This window comes from Cephus cinctus, unplaced genomic scaffold (assembly GCF_000341935.2).
Source record: "Cephus cinctus unplaced genomic scaffold, Ccin1 Ccin1_scaffold0238, whole genome shotgun sequence".
NCBI lineage: Eukaryota > Metazoa > Arthropoda > Insecta > Hymenoptera > Cephidae > Cephus > Cephus cinctus.
The window spans coordinates 268,178-289,639 of record NW_014332954.1 but is presented as its reverse complement, the minus strand read 5'-3'; the positions used below and the strand labels follow the sequence as shown (position 1 = coordinate 289,639).

Here is a 21,462-nt window from a genome sequence, read left to right as displayed (position 1 = left end):
GACAAGGCCCTTGATCTTGGGCCCGGACAGCAAGGCGCCACACGCTGGGCCTCCACAAAGGCTGTACATACACATGAATGTGTACGAGTACGGATGCATGCATGAGAAGTATGAAGGACTGTATCCCTTGGAATCCAGAAAGGCAGTTCGATTTCTGGTCTTGAAGGGTGTACTTCGAGTCCATATCGTAGAGTCAATTAGCTAGATTCAGTTAAGATAGATTGATTTAGACTAAATCACATTGTAATTAAAGTAAATAAAGTTAGTTATAGTGCTTTCCAATAGCACCTGCATTTTTATTTCTAAAGCCTTTATTCATTTGAAAACCCATAATCTTACCGTACCAGAAATCAACATATATAAAGAGGATTGAACACCGTTGGAGTGCTCATCAGAGCTTTGGTGGCTAACGAACCCACCTCGCCAGATTCACGCAGTCGATTCTGCCGCGAAAACGACAGTGGCGACGATCAGGACGTCACACCTACATGCGGATCTTGTGGATTTATAACGTTAGTGGAAAAGATGAATGAAGAAGATACAAATAAATATGTTCAACGAAAGAAGAGAAACATTTGGAAAGTGCATGAAACAATGTGTTGTTGGTATAGCTGATATTTCAACTCAACTCCCAACAACTCTACTTGAACTCTGCCTAGTGGGAGTGCGGTAGAAACGGTTGAAGGTAGAAAAACTGGCATCTATTTCAGCTCTATTTGAGCTCGACTCTGTGTCTGTGGAAACTAAGCCGGTATGTCATCAAACAATAGGTATTCCAAAACATTTCTATATCTTAAATTTTCTAAGTGCTAACTGTATTATTACTTCCAATGTCTTGTTTACTCTACTCAGGTGCCTATTTCCTAACCTTACAAATAAGCTGGTTTCAGTCGATTTTTATGTATCACCTTTGTACAGTCCACAGAAAGTTTGATCCTTGCATTTTCGTGTCCCGGAATCTTGTCAATTTGGAATGGCCCCAAATAATTCGGATCAAGTTTGTTTGCTTTAGTGTCATTCAATAGAAATACCCAGTTCCCTTCTGCAAAGTCTTGTATATTTACACTCCTATTGTAATATTCCTTAGATTTGAATTTAGATTTGTCTAATCTTTCCACAGCAATTAACTGTGTCTCTAAGTTTCACTACGAGATCCCTTAAGTAATCTACAAAGGTTCGTTCAGAACTTTCTCTAATGAAGTTTGAGGGAATCCTTGCTGTTTTGCCAAAAATCAACTCATGAGGACTAAATCCAGTAGATTCATGAACTGATGTATTATAGAAAAACATGGAATATTTTAGCCATGTGTCCCAGTTTCTGTCTAAATTAATGTAATGTTTTAAGTACTCAACTAGAACCAAGTGACTTCTCTCTAAAGATCTATTGGATTGTGGGTGGAAGGCAGTGATTTTTGGTTGTTTGATTTTAAATAGTTTGGCTAGATGTTTCATCACTTCACCTGTAAAGTTTTTACCTTGTTCAGTCAGAATGGACTCAGGACATCCAAAACAGCATATGAAATTTTCAGCAAAGGCTTTAGCAATGGTTTCAGTTTTAGATTCAGGAAGACCTATAGCTACAGAATATTTGGTTAGACTATCTTCGGTCGTGAGGACGTATCTACTACTTGAACTTGTGATGGGTAAGGGTCCTATTATATCGAGAGCTATTTTCTCAAAAGCCTCTTGAGGAGTGTCAGTAACTATCATTAGCTGCCTGATTTTAATCCACATAAGCTTATTCTTCTGACAAGTAAGGCAATGTTTAACGAAAGTCTGAATCTCTGATTTCATATTTTTCCAAAAGTACTGCTTTCTTATTCTTTCATATGTTTTCCTCACACTTTTGTATCCTCCAACTACAGATTCATGCATTTCCTGCATAATTTTCTTTCGTTGTTCGACCTCAGGAGTTTGAGTTTGACCTAAACATAGGGTAATATGATATCAGTCTGGGAAGGTCTCACCTAAATGCAATTTGATATTACCCCATGGCAGTTCATTTAGTCTTTCTCCAGATGTTGCCAGTCTAACGGTTTTTACGCCGAAATAATCCACAGCTTTCTTTAATTTCGTAATTCCTGTTATTACGTTAAATAATTGGATTTTATCCTCTGATTTTTCCTTCACAATTATGCTAAATACGTGCATGGTCCATGTTTGAAAATGATCACATCTCCAATTTCCTGTTTGGATGTCGCGAATCCCTGTTCACTAATGTATTGTTTTTTTAAAAGTTTCCTCGTTACTTGAGTTCTTGTCTTAAAATCTGCTGAAACAAAATGGGTTATGTGGTACCTTTTTATTAATATTCCATGCCTGGTTTCTGAGAATAAATTAGCCAATATTGACCTTTTCATTCTCTTTGTTGGAACAGGTATATTCGTTTGGGAATTCTCTTTCAAATCACTGTCAGAGAAGTCATCGTCATCCGAAATGGATTCAGGAAATGATTCTTCTTCAAGAGAATCGATGGAGAGAAGATTTCTTTCTGGATGAACACAGTCATTTTCAGTTATCTCACAATCACGACTATCGCTGGTACCAGACTCTGAATTCTTGATATCTTTACTATTTTCACTTCTCTTGGATGCTTCGTATGTTAGTGTTTGAGCATGCTTTTCTACTATCTGTTGTAGCTCTAAGGGATCAATGGACGTCCCCTCTTCTGACATCCTGCGTTAAACATCTAGTGCCCACGCTATACCCAGGCCCGGGTTAACATTAACTCGATACTTTTCATTATCACTAACTAGACAACTCTCGTTGTCGTAACTCAAAGGATAGCTTTTGCTATTTCTCTCTACAGGAGATTGCCTATTCTTCATTCGACAACACGATTTCCCGGGTGGGAAGTATTGTATCCTTTCAGGTCACCTTTTTTCACTCCTCATCGGGTCATCTAGTTGCCAGACAACAAATCTTCTTTCCAGATACCGGGCGGCACTCTGTGACGCTCCGAGCGGTAATAGGCTCTACCATTGTGTCATCATCTTGCACCGAGGCTGGCCTCGATACAATTTGTTGACCAATTGGAATCAAGTCTATCCCTTTACTTTTGTGGTTCCCAGAACCGTTTGATGTCAGAGGAGTTCTCCCTATTTCTCTGTCTGTCAATTTCTCGGTATTGTACCTATTGAGTGCATCCTTGAGAAGTGCTTTATCTCCTTCATTATGCCAATGACTCGTAAATCTGATATCCGCAATCTCCATATCAATTGGATTTCGCGAGAGAGCATCAGCGTTGGCGTTCAACCGTCCCGCTTTATAAAGAACTTCATAATTATACTTTTTCAATTTTAGTAACCAGCGTAGAAGTCGCGACGTGGGGTCTTTAATTCCGTGTGCCCAGACTAAGGGCAAGCTCTATGATTAGTTAGTCAGCTGAAACTTGTTACCGTACTAGTAAGTCCTAAAGTGTTTAACACCGAAAACTATTGCATATAATTCTTTCTCTATCACGGAATAAATGATTTCCGCTTCCTTTAACAACTTTGAAGCGTAAGCTATTGGAAGGCTCTATAATTTTTTCGACAAGCAACTCCTTGTTGATTCGGTATTGTCCATAATATTCGGTATTGTCCTTAGATACGTGACTTAATGAATTGGGTCAAGTATAATTTCTTCGAAGGATCAATCAAGAGAGCCGTTTACTTACAAAGTCCTACGAAGCTATTTGCAGCCATATTTTCTCCATTATAAATCGGTATTAAGCCTGTAGCTTCTCTAGCTCCTATGTATTCAGCATAACGTGTTTCTTCTATGTTATTTGAATCCTTATTTGCCGATATAGAAGAATGTAAGGAATCGTACTCTGTGGCAGTAGAAGAACTTTCGTCTATACCCACGCTTCTCTCTCTAGGAACGATTTCCCATTCTGTTGTCGAACTCGACATTGTTGCTTTTAATTAATAAATTTCTATTTTAATTCCTAGATACACTCCGAACGGATGGACACCTTTTTGATTTTACGGCTGCAGCCTTCTCTGTAGGATACCAGCATTTACTGCGCGATTCAGGGAAACCGCAGAAAACCTGGATAGTATCTCGATATCCACTCCACTTATTCGAGGTATTATATTTAAGATTTACAATGATTCTGTCCTTGCAATACCAGTATATACCTAGTTTAATTACATGCACACTATAACTTCACTTATTTCACAGATTGTTCTTTTATCACTCCACTAACAGACTTGGATGCTTCCCGTGACGTGTGGATTGGTCCTGGGTCCTTCTGAGAAAGTCCTGGATGTCCTTGTAGATATGAATCTCTCGTGGATAATTGAACCTCGAAGGATGCAGCTATTTCACCACTGTCACCAAAATTTTTATTATGTGACGTCCAGATCGTCGCCACTATCGTTTTCGCGGCAGATTCGACTGCGTGAATCTGACGAGGTGGGTTCGTTAGCCACCAAAGCTCTGATGAGCACTCCAACGATGTTCAATCCTCTGTATATACATTGATTTCTGGTACGATGATGTTATGGGTTTTCAACTGAATAAAGGCTTTAGAAATAAAAATGCAGGTGCGATTGGAAAGCACTATAACTAACTTTATTTACTTTAATTATAATGTGATTTAGTCTAAATCAATCTATCTTAACTGAATCTAGCTAATTGACTCTACGATATAGACTCGAAGTACACCCTTCAAGACCAGAAATCGAACTGGTTTTCTGGATCCCAAGGGATACAGTTCTTCATACTTCTCATGCATGCATCCGTACTCATACACATTCATATGTACTACCCTTTGTGGAGGGCCAGCGTGTGGCGCCTTGGTGTCCGGGTCCAAGATCGAGGGCCTTGTCTTACGCACAAAGAGCTCATGCACACCCTATCCTTAGTTTATTTGGGGAAGCACATAGACAGCGTAATCTGTTAACCGAACATTCTGCTATCCGTCGATCCTCTCAAGTGACTCGATTTATTGCCAGGAGTGAGAGTTCCTGAAAAACTCACTCGTTAGAATAGCAATAAACAAATGGCCTCTGCCTACATTCTTTGTAGCCCATATGTTTATGCACGTGTAGCGGCTAGAAAACTTTCTCCGAATTGTTTAGAATATACCTTATTTATGCGTTAATGGCAGACTGAGTATTTGAAAGTATTGAATTCTGATTTGGAGACAGAAATCGGGATTCCATTGTAATCCCTCATTTGAATTCGCCGCTCAATTCTAGTGAGATTATTTATCACTAGGCCGCGACATAATAACAGAAATACTAGGGAATTTGAATCTCATCGATAATTAGACGCCTATAGGACATAATTCCAAAGATGAGATTGTATGAATTTGTTTGCATAAAATATAGAATGTAAGCTAACAAGACGTTGAGGAATATCAAAATAATTCTTGGCGGATTTAGTGTTTGATCAGCTGTAAGGAAGGTACGCGATGAGAGGGTTTGTTCAAGGATCTATAGAATCTTTTTTTTTTTTTTAAGACTACTATAACTTGACATCCTCTTCCGAATTCCTATAATCCTACTTTGATAGGCTTCTGTGTTTTCCGCAATTGAAATATTGCTGTTCTCAACAATTTTCGTTTAAATTTGCCGACTGGTTAGATGTGACTTCCAAAAAGAATTTGGACTCCAAATGAATTAAAAATAATATATAATCTTTTGTGAACAATCGTAACTTTAATTTGTATATCATCCGTGTACTGTATTTGTTCACATCTGCGTTAAAAAAAAATAAAATTATATTTTCACCTTTATTTCACTGATTGTAGTCTCTTTATTTTGACCATGCATTATCATTTATTTTACGTCCTCTTCTGTATAATATCAGTTGTAGTGTATATTACATAAAACAATATTATTAAAATTAATCTATATTTAGCAATAATAATTTGTACATTATACATTACTTTTGCTAGTTTTATAGATTTTATATGATTAGATGTCAGAGTAATTGAAAGCTTAAATTTCTATCTTTTAAAATAATTTATTGCAGCATACAAACATTTACCAAAATAATTAAAAGTATATAATATCTTGCTGATCTGACATATTACAGCATCTATTTGCAAGATGCTCCTGACATTTTTCTACATGATTGCAACCTGGATACAAGCATGGAGGCTCTCCTCTTTGAGAGCAAGACTTAATATTGCTTTTCAGGGACCAGAGACTTCTCGTCCTTCAATAACATTCCACACCAGATCACCAGTATGCACAAAAGAAGGTAATCAGAAACTTGAAATGTTATCTGACTGACAATATTTCTCATCACTTTTTTTGGTTATTGGGCATATCCTTAATATGTTTTTCCCATACGCAAAGAAACTTGTGGAGACAAAAGCATTGCTGGAATTGGAAATGGCGGGACTGAGGATTTACTTAGTTCTTATTTTTGCGGGAATCATAATGTTGCCAAGCTTAGCGACCTTCTCTGGTTCCAAGGTGATAAGTGCCTCTGTACAATTTATCCTCAGGTAGACAGGTTATAATTACTAAAGAGATACAACAAAAATTATATATAGAATTTTGTACTAATTTTCTCTTTATAGCAAAAAGTGGATGTAACCGATTGGCTTCAATATCCATATGGCAAAACTTTGTTTCCCCTTTGTACATACAATTGTACTCAAGTTGGACTCCATCAGGATTGTAAGATGCATGTGCTCATTGAAGCGGACTTGAAAAGTTATAACCCGGTGGTCACAAACAAGACTACTAAGGTACATTACGAAGAATATTTTTTTATATATGTAAATTTATAGCACTTAAAATAGGAATCTGAGAAAGAATATCTTTCTTCTGCTATCACCTAGCTTGAAGACTATGGTTTAATAGTCGCTTGGACAACAGACCGAAGTTTAGGACTAATATTAGAAACGGATCTAGATCATATAACAAAATTCTCAATTGCCCTAATGAACGACCAGTGCTTTATTAACAACGGTTTTTCACTGACCCGAATCCAATGTAAGTTCACTGTAAACATTAATGACCTCATTGATAATAACAATCAATACATAATACAAGAATTGGGAAGGTTAAAAATTCATGTATACTATATTGTATAGCCGTTTTAGTATCAGGGAAGCCCTGTGCATATAACAGCGATCAGTTGAATCATATTCACAATAAAAGTGAGTAATTCAAAATAATTTTTAAAAATTTAGTACAAATAATATTACTAATTTAAGTTACTGACTACGTTTCGATTGTGCCAGATTTAAATAGCCTTAAAGAATCATGTTCGTGTATTCTTTTCAAATATTGCACATTATTGGTTGATCCTACTTAAATATTGCACGATGGAAACGTAGTCATTATATCGTCATACAGAATTAATAGGGAAAGCACAGTGCGAGGCACATATGAAGAGATTGCAAATATTCAGTAGCACCGCAAGATTAGTATCGCAACAAAGAATGACCATAGAAGTAGAGGATCCACCTGGAATATTTATATCACCAGGAAGTGAGTCACTAACACTGCAAATGCCTACGATACTTGAAATTACAATACCTGGTGACTTATCAGGTAACTTTTTATTTTTCGGATTCAACTTCATATGAATTAATAATGGCACTGGAATTTACGTTTATTTAATAGATATGAAGGAAGAATCATCCAACTCTCCTGTTCCATCAACGCCACCTCCGACCCCAGCGTCTGCTACTGCCATTATAAACGGAACGGCATCCAGACTATCCCAAGCTTTGACCAACTCAGTTGATCTTAGTCCAACCCCATATTTAGACAGTTCAGCAATCCTCTCTGATACTCCAAATCGTTCCGAATCTCAGAATCTCCATTTGAAGGATGTTATCAACATTGAAGTAGCATCTTCTGTAAATCTTCTAGGATCAAGTTCCTTTAAATCCTCACATGTAACTGATGAGGGTGAAGGAAGAACACTATCGCCAAAGAAGTTACCGTCAACTAGCACTGCAAAGTAATTATAATTAGAATCTTAAGTGACACTACTTTACAATTAATAAATTTGAATATATTTATTTTTCAGCTATTCGCCTTCCAAAAAACTTGTTACTGGTTCTGGAAATTATTCAAAGCCTCCAAATGTGTTAATATATGCTGACAGTACCATAGCTATAGAAAATGTGAAGAACGTTTTGGACGCCACATTAAATAAGGACAAGTAAGCCATTGTATTTTGAATAAAGTATGAACTTTATATTTAAACAAAGAAATTATTCAGATATACAATATACACTTTGTCCCTGGAGGAGGCTCAAAATGAAGTTTGGATGGATCAGGCAACACTCGTAGTGGTTTGTGGAAATGTAGGAGTAGACATAGCATCTCAATTAGTAGAATACATGGTTCAAGGTGGAAAACTGTTAGCTCTATGTTCAAACACATTGCATACCCTACTTCCATCATTCAAAACAGCTGAAGTTCGGGAACACGAATTAGTGCGATTTTCTTATGGAAAATGGAAACACGTACGAATGATGCATCATATCTTTTGCTATCAGGCATCTCCAGCCAAGACTAAATTCTCCCAGGATCACGAGGATGTGAAGTTAGTTTCCTCCAACGATGCAAATATTTTTATTCTTCACATCGATTTGAATATTAAGTAATAATCTTATTCAGGGTAGCTGCACCTCAGACTCCAGCTTCAGCTAATGTTAGAGATAAAGCTGGCAAATCTCATACGTTTCATGTACGTGTACTTGGGACAGAGGAAATCTGGCACACACCAAGCATTCTCTTGGCGAATCTTCCAACTAGCGGTGGAAAGGCTGTCTTCTCACAGATCCACCTAGAAGCTGATCCATCCCAATATGAATTCGAGGAAAGTAAATTCAATGCACTGAAGCAAAGCAATACCGCTCGATTGGAGATCTTTAGTGATCTGTTGGGTACCCAATTGGGTATGGATGTCAGTTCTGAGCCACGAACAGAACCAATCTACGGTTCAGCATTTTTTCTGGGAAGACATGAGGTACACAATATATAAATATTAAGTTTTATCACCACACTATTTTTTAATCACTCGATGAAATCTCCAGTGTCTCCAGCTTGCTGTCGCACTATAATGAACTAAAAAAAACAAGCAATACACGTTATGTAGCAAAGCTGCTATGGTTTTTATCGTTTTGTGCATTCTTTGTCTTCTTAAATTGGTTCATATACTCTGCGGTAATCATTCATCTTGCATGTCCTTATAGAACAAATTAATTTGTTTAGCAAGCGAATAACAGTGTAGAGCGTTGAATTTGTCGGCAGATAAACCACTGGGAGATTGATATCGCACAGTGCACTTAAAGGCACACAACTGTAAATTGTCCCCCTTCCCTGTCTTAAAAAATTGATCAAAAATGAAGCACAAGTATGTCCCAATGTAGATAAAACACATGTCAGAGAAACAAAAACCATGCATCCTGTTCCAAGGTCGTCACTTCTAATCAGTGTAATCTTCATTATCCGTTATACAGTTAAAATTAGAAATGCTGGACCGATTGAAAGCCAAAATGCAACCGAACGACCTACTAAGAATGTCCAAATTAGAAATTCAGTTTTGTGATCGCACAACCAAGGCGGCACCAGCATCGGAGTTTTTGTTACCAGTGATGGTACATCAATGTCCTGATAAGTTTTCTACTGTTGAATATTTTGAGGTATTTTGTTACAATTTATAAAACTTTATAAAATAATTTATAATTATTGGAATAAATGGAGTACATTGTTTATTATCCTTGTATTATTTTGTTTTTTAGAATCTTACTTCAGAACATTTGGGTCGTCTGGTAATATATGCTGACATTATGTCATCCTCTATGGATGTAGTAGCTGGCACTACTTTACATCATGGTTTAGTGGTGATACCACGGCGACAGACCAAGGGTCAAGGTATTTATAATTATTGACATTGTGTTACCGTCTAACAACAATTAAAATATTAATGTGAAATAATATTATTTTAGGTCGAAAGAAAAATATTTGGCTTAGCCCTGAGGGTTGTGCTATGTTTACTCTTCAGCTTCACATACCATTGAATTCACCTTTAGGAAGACATTTACCGATTCTTCAACATTTGGTTGCTGTATCTATAGTTTCTGCTATAAAATCTATCCCAGGCTATAAGGTAAAAATTTTGCTATTGAAAGCATCTTTTTTAATATTGAATTAGTTACTATTATGGAATTGCAGGAACTTGATCTCAGGCTCAAGTGGCCTAACGACATTTATGCGGGCAGTACAGCAAAAATTGGTGGTTTAATAGTGAATACAGTAATGGAGGGACTAAACGCTATTTGTAACATAGGTACTTAATTGCTGACATAGGTTTTTACACGTTTTACTAAAAGTGCTAGAGAATCATTCACTATTTTGTTTTTTCTAACGTTCAGTTTTACATGAAGGTATCTTAATTCGTAGGGGTGGGTGCAAACTTATCAAACAGCGTGCCGACCTGTTGTATAAATGACGTAATCGGTTGGTACAATAAACAAAACGCTACAAAATTGCAGAAGCTGTCGTACGAAAGATTTTTAGCTCTTGTCTTCAGTGAAATCGAGAGACTGGTAAATGTCGTTCAGGCTGACAACTTGGATCATTTATACGAAGTGTATTACGAATATTGGATGCATACGTCAGTATTTCATATATTAATATCCCATTGAATAACAATAGCGTAAATGTTTTTTACAATGGACATTTTTTTGTAGAGATGCTGAGGTTACTGTAATCTCACCACAAGGATCATCCCAGGAGGTGAAAGTCCTGGGTATTGATGATTATGGCTTTCTCCAGGTTGAAGGTAAAGATGGAAACATATTTGCTGTGCATCCGGATGGGAATAGTTTCGATATTCTCAAAGGACTCATAGCCCCGCAAAAATAAGCGCTTACCATTAGGATTGTACTGGTGTGTTTATGCATTTAACATTTAATATAATTAATTATTACACAGTTGCTTCATTCCATGTAGTTCGCCAGAAATTCATCTAATAAGAGCAGCATACGACATGACAAACGTCATCATAATCGATGTTTGTAACTATTTAATATAACAAAAAGCGAACCATATTATCCTAAGGAGCATGGAATTTGTTAAGTTTGTATTGTTTGTAATTATGTAATTATGTTAATGACACTTCACAATGCTTAAAGACATTTCTCATTTATTGATACTATATACGAATGACAAAAGTTGAAGAACAATTTATATAATACAATTTTCTTAGGGTTCTTTGAGTAGAACGAAGAGGGGCGAAGGAAATATTTGTATCCGAAATATTTGAAATCTCGACACTTTATTTTTAAAATGCAGAACTCTATGAGGCTCTAGTGATTCGATAATTAATAAATATATTAGGAATTTATAACCTAATTTTTCTAATTTTATCTAAAATAATGTTACACTTGCTATTCACCATTTAAACGCTTCACCGGCCTATCAAGATATTATTCCATGATTATATAATAAGGGATAATAAGACTAAAAAATTACTAAAGTGAGTCGAAGTTGATGGCAACTGGATTGCTGTAAAGAAAAGTGAATCCAAAAATAAAATAATTCGTAAGTGTCACTTTAAATATTCACCTGCAAGGAACATATAAAAATAGGTTTTAAATTATGTACGCGTATTAAAGTATGGAAATATGTAAAAGATTGTAGGTGCTAAGCAAAATTAGTCTTTCAAATGCTGCCTACATAAATATATACATCTATTCATACGTTACATACATAACATTCTCGTATATAGGCATAAGTATCTCGATAAAAAATTCTCCGTGTGATTTATGTTCATAATATAAACAATATTGTTCATTCCCCATTTAACAGTGTTATAAAACGTATCATGAAGACGGGGAAAATTAAGGAAGACAAAATAATGAAAAATAAATATTTGTAAGTCCTTCCAAAAAAATAAACCCTAAATGTTATCTGACGAAAGAGTATGTCATTGTTATGAAGAAATTCACTTATTAATTATACCATGATTTTAATGCATTGCTTTATCATTGTTCAAAGATTCAACACTCGTCCCTCTTTCTTCGCACCATTCTTTTTTTGTTCCCCGTGTGATCCTTAACAACGTGCAACGGGAAAGATAAGACGGTATATATTTTTTTTAAATATATCATTTTTTGTTTGTTTTTTCTTTTAATATCAGGTATTACAATATGTACAGATACTATTAATCAACTTTTACTGTGCATGAATAATATAATAATCGAAACATCGATGTTCGATAGAGTAATCGTTTTGAATCACAAGGAATGATGATGATGACATTTCTCAAATGGATTAAGTAACATGTTGCCATGACACTGAAATTATTATTACTACTAATGCACTAACTTTTTAGCAGTTGAAGGGTCTGTGCTGTTTTCTTTTATTTGTATGACACATATGTATAATGTCATCATCCGAGAGAAACATAAAATCATCGGGAAAGATATATTATCGAGCGGTAATTCAATGTGCTACATGTATTTAACCTGTTGTCGCTTATTAATAGTTTTATTTTATACAATTGAAAGACTCCCGTTGTTGGATAATTTGATGTTTTCCAGTGCAGATATTATATGTAGACAAAAAGAAACGTAGAGAATAAGAGCAGAAAATTATTGTAAAAGCATTCTCCTGCTTGTCTAAGAGAAAAAAACCATACTGCGAAATTGTCCCGACGAGGTCTTTTTTATCCAATGAAGAAATTTTAAACACATGTGAGCGAGCAAAACTCTCCTATCGAAGTATTATTGAAATTTATGTATAAACGAGTGGGAGATTGACTTTCGAGACCTCTTATCACAGACTCGCCGGGGAAAGCTCTCGCTCGCGTCGCACATCATCGATATTTAATGGTGTTTTTTCCAGCATTTTAACTGCGTGATCATGTCTCGGCCAATTGCGCAGGCGCGAGAAAGAAATAAATCAAATAATAAGATTCGTTGTCTGCGCCGCTAATCCCTATGGAATGCATTGACACAGTTTTTTTTCCTTCTTACTTTTTTCTATATAACTTTTCTTTTCTTATAATTTTCTCATCTTTGGGAGAAGACAAGAAGTGGTTTCGGGTACTTCTCAGGAAACGATACAAGCTTCCGTTTTTCATACCTTATATACGATTATTCAAATGATCTTTATAGGCGGCTGTCTAATCGAGCCGCTATTACTATATGTACAATTCACACACTCTATCAATCGATTGTAAAGATTACGTGAATATCGAGTATCTGACATTTCTTGCTACAAGTTCACAATCCTTATAAATATAACTACTATGTGCTGCGAATAGATAGAATCCGCCATATACCCTTTCACGTGAGTTCATTTGACAGCATATATTTCTATTAAGTCGATATGAATCCATACAGTACAAAACATTCAAATACATTTTGTGCTGTATGATATTCAACGACTTTTTTAAGGATTATATTCCTTATAGATCCTGTATACAATACATTACGTGTAACAATAATGATAATAATGATGACGATGATAATAATAATGTATATTTTATGCGGTTCGCGTACCAGTGTTTATGAAATTCCTGTTACTAGAAATTCTGGTTAATTTCTCTCTGGTTTAGTGTGAATCGCAGAAATCACATAGTGACCCCACAAATAATAAAAACGTTAAGAACAAAAATATTAATTAAAGGGACATCAAAAAAAGGAACTTCTTATTCTGAGTAACCAACGTTCTCTCTTTTTTGTAAACGAGATTAAACCGTTAAAGAATCCATTACCGTGATTAACGATTTTAAACGTTGTATTGTACTCCATTATTTAATGTATGCTATAAAATAGCAAAGGATCATAAAGGGAGAACATGGTTGTTACCTTAGTTCCTCATCCATAGAACCATGTCGCATGAAAGATCCTATCTCGGGAATTCAAAATAATAATATAAAAAAATTAAAGAAATGAGAATTACAGAAAAGGAGATTTTTATCTTGAAGTAGGATCAGCAATTACCTGGAAATCTTTTGTTCTATAATGTATGAACGACAGAAATCAGGGCAATCTTACAGATGCGCCCTTAACGATCCTCGTTTCTAAATATTCCTATTGTTGGAGATGACTGTACATACACACATATGACTCTTATATCCCACTTTACAAAATAATAAATAACTTTCACGTTCTACCAGGCGATTCGACACTATCAATAAATGAACGGCGCGTCTCAGAACACATTAATAATTCGCGAGAAATTCACTCCTTTGAACGCTAAAATGTACTTTTTGTTAAGTTTAACTTCTCTTTGTACCACGAAGTTTGTTATCATATATTAGCTGCGCTGATTTTATTAGAATAAACTATATACGGAAGAATGTCCACCATTTTTCATTTTTCATTCGCTTATCTACAATTTCCTTTTTGTATAACGCTTGTCTCTCCTCCCTTCCTTCATTCTCCGCCACCTTTTGGTACATTTTCCATCCTTCATCATTCGTTTTCACGGCCTTCTTCCATCTTATTTACGTGAAAAAATCATCAACATTCTTAAGTACCACCGTCCATTTTTAATTAGAACATGCATTGTCTCACGATCACCTTGAACATTATATAGTAGTCGAGTCTTACAGTCTACACCATTATGTACAATTCACATTGCGTAATAATAATAACAACAACCTGAACATTGCTCTGTTTATATTTACAACTAAATTTAGAGTTTAGGGCATCTTCTCTAGTCCCAATTTTTTCTTGCATGCTGAAGACAAATGTTTGAAATTCTTGTTGCACTTATGTAAACCGTATATCCTGGCATTTGAAATACGACATAAGGTATGCAACTAAAGTGTCCAGCAGCAAAAGAATGAGAGTTATCTCATCTTAATCTGATGATTTTTGTAAGTAGCATTTCTCTCATAAACTTAAAGCTACGCAATATACCTAACCTACCTCTAATTTTTACCTATATATTTAATATATATATATATATATATATATATATATATATATATATATATATTAAATTCCCGGTTAATAATTTTTATCTGAATCTCTTCTAATTCCTAGCGATTGGTTATTTAACCTCCTCGTGGGTCCCACGTCTCTTCTGTAATATTATAATTATTTCTTGTGATACATCAGTATGTACACGCGATTTGTGTGTGTGTGGCTGTGCGTATTTTGTGTGTGCACACATACGAAAAACACGATGAAAATACACCCTCCCTTTTGAGAGTGAATAAAATATACTACGGACTGAGGCATCTCGAATTTAGAGCTTAGAGCTTTTATTGAGCGCCTTAGACGTGATACGAAAAAGCCATCCAGAAACACAAGGCTGATTAAAGTGATAATTAGTGGAATTGAGTTTATTAATCATCAGAAAATTGCGCGATATGAATGATCATATCACTTTGCAACAGTTTTATTGAAAGGTTTCCATATTTTATTCATTTCCAATGAACTTTGAATGAAATTGACGAATTAGAACTTTTGAATAGAGAGTGTAACGGGATAAAAGATATTGCTTAAGACCTTTTGTAATTTTTTCTTTCTCTTGAATACCATGTTTGCCTTTTTCACTATCTTTACATTTTTCACTATCTTTACATACAATGAACTTGTGAAAAATGACAAATAATGATGAGAAAATAAAAAAGGGAGACAAAATAATTAACAATAGAGAATAGTCGAACATTTACGTTGTATAGTATGGACTATGCATAAACATGGGGAAAATGGTCGGCTGAAAAAAAAAGATAGCGACTGGTGTAGGTCAAGCACTTTCTCTTTCTAATCAACAGCCGTAGTACGAAAGTATAGAAAACGTAGCCAATAGGAGCATTAGAAAAGGAGAGCGACTGACTACCACTTCATTTCCTGTTTGTTTATTTGAGCGGAAACTTTTTCAAAGGATTTGAAGTAGGAATCGCGTAGTCCATATTACAGTGTGTATCAGCTAAGGTGCACGTTTGAGATTTGCGGTGAAACGTTGTACAATTTCGAAAATCTAATGTTACGACCATTGAATATTTTTTGATTGCGCATTGAATGGGCATATTTTTATTGTTCGCTTAACTTCCGGTTGCAAATAAAAAAAAATTATCTTCGCCATTTCAAATATTGATATTGAAAAACTTAAATGCATAAGTTTTAGAGCAAGAAAAAATAATAGAGGTGAAATAAAATTGGGACGGATTGCATACATAATAAGGGAGATATTTGCGCTCGAAATTTTGTAATTTTTTGACAAATTCCTGATACTCGCGGAACGCCTTAGCTTCGTGCAGCAGTTTCACGCCGAACTCACGATACACAATTGTTTTGAGGTAAGCGTTCAGTCAGACGTAAACCCGTACAAGGTGGCTAAAACATATTAAAATGCTATTTTTTATTACAAGTTAGAAGCCGAAGTATTTCTGCTGTAGATTTCCGTGATCCTGGATGCAAATTTTGGATTCTTCATGCTCCTGGAAGTAGATTTTGGAAGACGAAGACTCCAAAATCTATATCCAGGATCACGGAAATCTACAGCAGGATTAATTGGGTTTCTAACTTGTAATAAAAAAAAAGCATTGTAATATGCTTTAGTCACCTTGTACGGATGCGTCTGACTGAACGCTTACCTCATATCAATTGCGAATCGTGAGTTCGGCGTGAAGCTGCTGCACGAAGCTAAGGGTTCCGTCAGTATCAGGAATTTGTCAAAAAAATGATAAAATTTCGAACGCAAATATCTCCCTTATTATGTGTGCAATCCGTCCGAATTTTTTTTCATCTCTATTATTTTTCGTGCTCTACAACTTTTGCATTTAACTTTTTTCAATATCATTTAAAATGGCGAAGATAATTTTTTTTATTTGCGACCGGAAGTTAAGCAAACTATAATAATATGCCCATTCAATGCGCAATCAAAAAATATTCAATGGTCGTGACATCAGATTTTCGAAATTGTGCTCCGTTTCACCGCAAATCTCAAACGTGCATCTTAGCTGATACACTCTGTATATGTCGATGAGCCGAGAAATCTACATATGCGAAGGAAGCGTTGCTGAGACACAAAATAAATATTAAGTAAACTATATTGACGAAAATTCGTATTATACCCTTATGCACTTTGTTTTTAGAGTTTCGTGCGAGTGAAAATGTCCAACAGATGCCAATTCAACGAATAGCTAAATTATGTTCGCTACAAAAATAGGAGTACCAATCAGAAATGATATTTTGTAACTCATCGTATCGCATCGCATGTAACGTAAAAGGGGACGAAGAGAGACAAGCCGTCCTCAATAATGAAGGAGTACTACATGTCATGGATTGAATAAGCAAATAATATCATTTGAAGATGTTTTGAAAAACTATTATTCTTTTCTGGCATTCTTTTCCACACTTTTTGATTTTTTCTGTACATACATACGCGTGCTAAAGCCTTTGGCCACTGTATGTATGTTAGTATGTGTTTATGTGTATATGTGTAGGTGTGTGCGTGCGTGCACACGCATACGCGCGTGCATATGTATATGTATATGTATGACTAATATATATGCATGTATTCCAAGTGTATTTTATGTTTCTGTGTACATCTTTTTATTGAATCTTCGTTTACTCGAAGCTTAAACGATTCGGCCCCCATATTTTCGGCACATACTACTACTGCATAGTTTCAATATCTAATGTATCTTTTCATTAAGCATACATCTCGGATGCTCGGTTTATTTTATATTGTCGTTTATAAGTTAAAACGAGGGAAAAAAGCGATTAATTCGTTGCATTCATTTAAATTCATGGGCACTGGTCCGTCCGCATTCTCGGGATCACTCACATCAGTTTCTTATCTTAAAACGATTTTAATACAATGTTTTTGATTGTTTACAGGGAAGATTCAGTAGATAAAATACTGACTTGCTTAGTAGATAAATAAGAATTTAAAGGGATAAAACCATTTCAACACTTAACAGGAAAATCGTAAATTCGAAAGTATAAGATATTTGAAGTAATGTAATGTAGAACTTTTCCTACATATTGGATATTTAGTATAAACACAGCAACTGAAGTCAATGCTACCATGGAAATAAAATGGGCATTCTAACCTCAGGTTACATTATCTATATTTTTTCCTACGCGTAGTTTACGACACATTCACGAGGGAGCAGCCATTATTAGTTATTACTTTCAATTTAAAAAATCAAGATGCCCGTTCGGTGTTTGCAATCTCTTAAAGATAATGCAAAAAAGTATTCTTACTCATTGAGTAGCTTCATGCTTTGTATTTAATAAAGTGGTATACATATTGTAAGTAGGACATCCTCTAAAGTTTCCTTCACCTCCAAATGATTGACTGTAGTTTTATGATAGTTCAGGGTGCTGAAATTTGCAAAAAGAGAAAATATAGCGTCGAAGCGAGAATTATAATCTTTCCGCCTTAGATATTGTCACTTAGCGAGGTCTTCAGGTTACAATGAGGAACAGTGAAATTGATATTCTGCTTCTGCCTGTATATATGTTCACTAACCTTAGATAAATGATTAAAATAGAGCCTCGATTATCTGGGTCTCGGTCATCTGAACGTTTACATTACATGTAAGTATTCATCTTAATGCGTATACTTGAATCTGAAATTCAAATTACATCATTTGCATCACTCGATGAAGAATCATATTTCCTAAAATAAGAGTGATTTATGGAAATTGTTCAGCAGCTTAAAAAATTATTAACTTCATTTGATAGTTTTGAAGAAAGAAATGGATAAAGTATTCTATGTAACATTCTCATCTATCTTTACATTTCTTAATTTACGATTTCTCCCCTAAACTTTGAGAAATGGCTGTACCTCTTAAAATCACGTTTTAGTAAACATAGAACGTAGATGTCTGATTCATTATTCTTCCCTATAAATTATTAGAGCTTTATTCTAGCTACGATGACAATGTGATGTCCGTAGACAGATTAATGGTTCTTCGCTGCCACTTATTAGAGATACTCGCGATAAAGGTAAAATATTGCAGTGCGGTACGAAACACGATTACGGGCAGCATTGTTATACCCATCTCCGTAATATGCATAACCAACGTCATAAATTACATTACAGTCCTCTAGGTTAACCGATAACTAGTTAAATTGGTCCGATACAAATGACGCCCTGCTCTTTATTTACCAGGCATGTCCAGGCTGTAAACACACACACGCACACACACACCCATGCGCGCGCATACAATGCTTCCCAGAGGGAGTTATTTCCCGTTGCTAGATCCTTTCCAGTTCGTAAGAAACAAAGGGATGATCGTTCGCTTATTTGTCCGACTTACCAGAGAGGATCTCAAATAAACCTGGGTGGCCCGGTACCTGGACGGTGGTGTATATAAGGTGGTGGCGGAGGTCCCGGAAAGCGTCTTTGGCGTTGATGAGAAAGTAGAGGGTGGTGGGGTCCGATAGTCCCTGCGGATGTTGGAGCGTGTTGAAGTAAATGCGATGCACCATCACCAAGATCTAATTCCAGTTCCTGCTGCTCAACTAGCTGCAGGGCTCCAAAGGAAGCTGTGGCCATTGCAACATCCGGCATTATGTCCGAGAGGTGCCCATCACTGCAGGAATTATTCTCCGACTAAATAGATAATAAATTGTTTAACCTTAATAATATGTTCATATAACTTTCATAATCTATTAAAAACCTGAACTGTCACCTCTCCAGGTAGTCTGTAGTTCTCTCCTTCCGTAACAATTGCTGGCAGTTCATGCCTCTGAGAATAGGACGATGCTTGACGTGGGAAGGTCAAATTCCATCCATAACAACCTTGTGCAGCAGCCGCCATATTTCCTGCAGCAACTTCTTCGAGACCAGTCATATTATCACCCTGCTCCCGCATACGATAACAGCCTGCATTCTGCAATTGAACAGATGTAATCCATGGTTAACTAATTCAACTGTTTTTGAATATTGAATCTATTTATTTAACAAAAATCATTATCATGTTTTTGATCGTAAGTAATTCTATGACATGTTGTAAGCACCTAATTGTGTAAAAAAATGTACACGTTATTCAATTTCAATAACGCAACGTTGACATATGCTTATTGCTTCATATGTTTAGGAGAGTTATTAATCTAGAGGTGTATTATATATATATGTATAAAAGGGCAGTTTCCAGGACAAAAAAAAACTATGGGACATGTGGCATTGGAATTCTAACCTAATCTAACCTAACGAAGATATTTCTTAGCCCATCACAACTCCGGATGTCCAGCATAAACATTTTTTTGGAAAATTCGGTGTAAATGCCACTTAACGGCCCTGGAAATATACGTTGAATATAGGATACTTCCCGGTCCATCCTGGAAAACACCAAATGTCCTCGTAACTGCCAATACTCAAGAAAAAAAGTCCTGGAAACCATCTTTCAATCTATTTAATACACAGATATATATATATATATATATACAGACTGATCACTCAGCATATAAGGCAACAATCTGGAAGTTGAGAGAACTTCAATCATATAACAGATCATTTAGTTCATCAAATGATATTTACTCGCCTAGGAACATCTTGAAGAAAGTTATACCTATCGGTTTTGCTGCATTATCTCTTATCCCCGATATGATATATAATTTTGTTCCCGTTACATTCCTGATTGTGCTTCATCGATTGACTGGCGATGAAACTTAATTTATATTCCACGATATTGTAGGAAAAAAAATAACATCAATAACTCAAACATGTGATGATACTAAGATTTATTAGAATTTTAGTCTTACTAACAAAATACGCGCGTGCCTGGTCTCGCTGTCAACTGCTCTCCTCCCAAACTTTGTTCGCGCAGTCATGCTAGGGAGAAAAGAACAAAAAGCACATACCAAAAACATAGCACAGAATTGTTCCGTGAGTTTGTTACCATTGGAGAAAGCTTGTAGATTACAGAAGAAACTCTCCAAAATTAAATTGAAAGTTCAAACACAATGCCAATCGAAGAGGGCACAGCGTGTAGTATTAAATACAATGTAATTAAATACGCACAACAAGTAATATTAAATACAAAGATTATTTATGCTCGATAACATGGCGCAAGCATAGCTCTTCCTATGTTTTGAGTGCACAAAATAAGAAGCTCGAAACTCTCAATGGCAGCGCTTACCCTAATATTTAGCCTGTACTAGAATAGGAACTTTAGCTTACGTAACGTCGTATCACAATTAGCGATGCTCAAAATGGTAGAGGAGTGCAGTAATGGCAATAGAAGCGAAAAAGAGGGAGTAGTAAGGGTCAGCACTGGACTATAGCACACAGCTCAGTTGTTATTGCAGCGTTCAGGCTATTCTGGTTATCGCAATAAACGCACCGGTCGGGCCTCCATATCGTTAATAAACTGTCACTTTATCACAAATTGCTCCAGTTATTTACTAATTGTACGATAAGACACAACAACTATAATTCTAGGAACTAGTAAAGAAGATACATTGCCAGTAAACGGTAAGTATTAAATTTAATTGGTCAGTTTCACTTAATTTTTTTATTAAATCAAAATAAGACATGAATTCCAGGATAGAGCCCCCCCCCCCCC

At 35.7% G+C, this 21,462-nt stretch overlaps 3 protein-coding genes across 12 annotated transcripts in view; 2 read left to right on the top strand and 1 right to left on the bottom strand.

Moving 5' to 3' along the window:
* Window positions 1-431: 431 nt before the first annotated feature.
* LOC107265728 (biotin--protein ligase) lies at window positions 432-11,951 on the top strand. Of its 7 annotated transcripts, XM_025082987.1 has the most exons (20): window positions 432-770; window positions 2,378-2,541; window positions 3,936-4,072; window positions 4,168-5,397; window positions 6,031-6,198; window positions 6,297-6,448; window positions 6,524-6,694; window positions 6,788-6,941; window positions 7,043-7,108; window positions 7,308-7,505; window positions 7,578-7,920; window positions 7,990-8,124; window positions 8,185-8,511; window positions 8,586-8,937; window positions 9,431-9,613; window positions 9,713-9,845; window positions 9,920-10,080; window positions 10,146-10,260; window positions 10,374-10,587; window positions 10,664-11,951. In XM_025082987.1, the coding sequence occupies exons 5-20, from the start codon at window positions 6,045-6,047 to the stop codon at window positions 10,836-10,838; spliced, it is 3,033 nt and encodes a 1,010-aa protein (XP_024938755.1). In that variant the 5' UTR covers window positions 432-770; window positions 2,378-2,541; window positions 3,936-4,072; window positions 4,168-5,397; window positions 6,031-6,044; the 3' UTR covers window positions 10,839-11,951. The 7 variants fall into 7 exon arrangements, with proteins under 7 accessions (XP_024938755.1, XP_024938754.1, XP_024938753.1 ...); XM_025082986.1 differs by lacking the exon at window positions 2,378-2,541 and having other exon boundaries at window positions 432-751; XM_025082985.1 differs by lacking the exon at window positions 2,378-2,541.
* A 5,519-nt stretch (window positions 11,952-17,470) lies between these two features.
* Window positions 17,471-21,462, bottom strand: part of LOC107265726 (BTB/POZ domain-containing protein 7) — a 23,197-nt gene continuing 19,205 nt past the window's right edge. For 2 of the 4 annotated variants that reach the window (XM_015735468.2, XM_015735467.2), the window contains exons 10-11: window positions 19,588-19,788; window positions 17,471-19,508 (exon numbers count right to left, since the gene is read on the bottom strand). In XM_015735468.2, coding sequence (XP_015590954.1) covers window positions 19,224-19,508; window positions 19,588-19,788 — 486 coding nt within the window. In that variant the 3' untranslated portion in view covers window positions 17,471-19,223. Of the gene's footprint in view, window positions 19,509-19,587; window positions 19,789-20,659; window positions 20,730-21,462 lie in introns of those variants that run through there. The other 2 variants (XM_025082980.1, XM_025082979.1) reach the window with 2 other exon arrangements.
* The window catches only part of LOC107265727, a 4,673-nt gene continuing 4,404 nt past the window's right edge, over window positions 21,194-21,462 (top strand). The window contains exon 1 of the mRNA XM_015735470.2: window positions 21,194-21,371. The gene's annotated coding sequence lies outside the window, so the exon portion shown is untranslated. The remainder of the gene's footprint in view (window positions 21,372-21,462) is intronic.

What these genes read in the sequence shown, in the direction of transcription:
- LOC107265728 (XM_025082986.1), top strand. Translation starts at nt 6,045, where the DNA reads ATGCTCCTGACATTTTTCTACATGATTGCAACCTGGATACAAGCATGG. An exon ending in GAATCATATTCACAATAAAA is followed by an intron (nt 7,109 to 7,307) that starts GTGAGTAATTCA and finishes ATCGTCATACAG; the next exon opens with AATTAATAGGGAAAGCACAG. An exon ending in AATACCTGGTGACTTATCAG is followed by an intron (nt 7,506 to 7,577) that starts GTAACTTTTTAT and finishes TTTATTTAATAG; the next exon opens with ATATGAAGGAAGAATCATCC.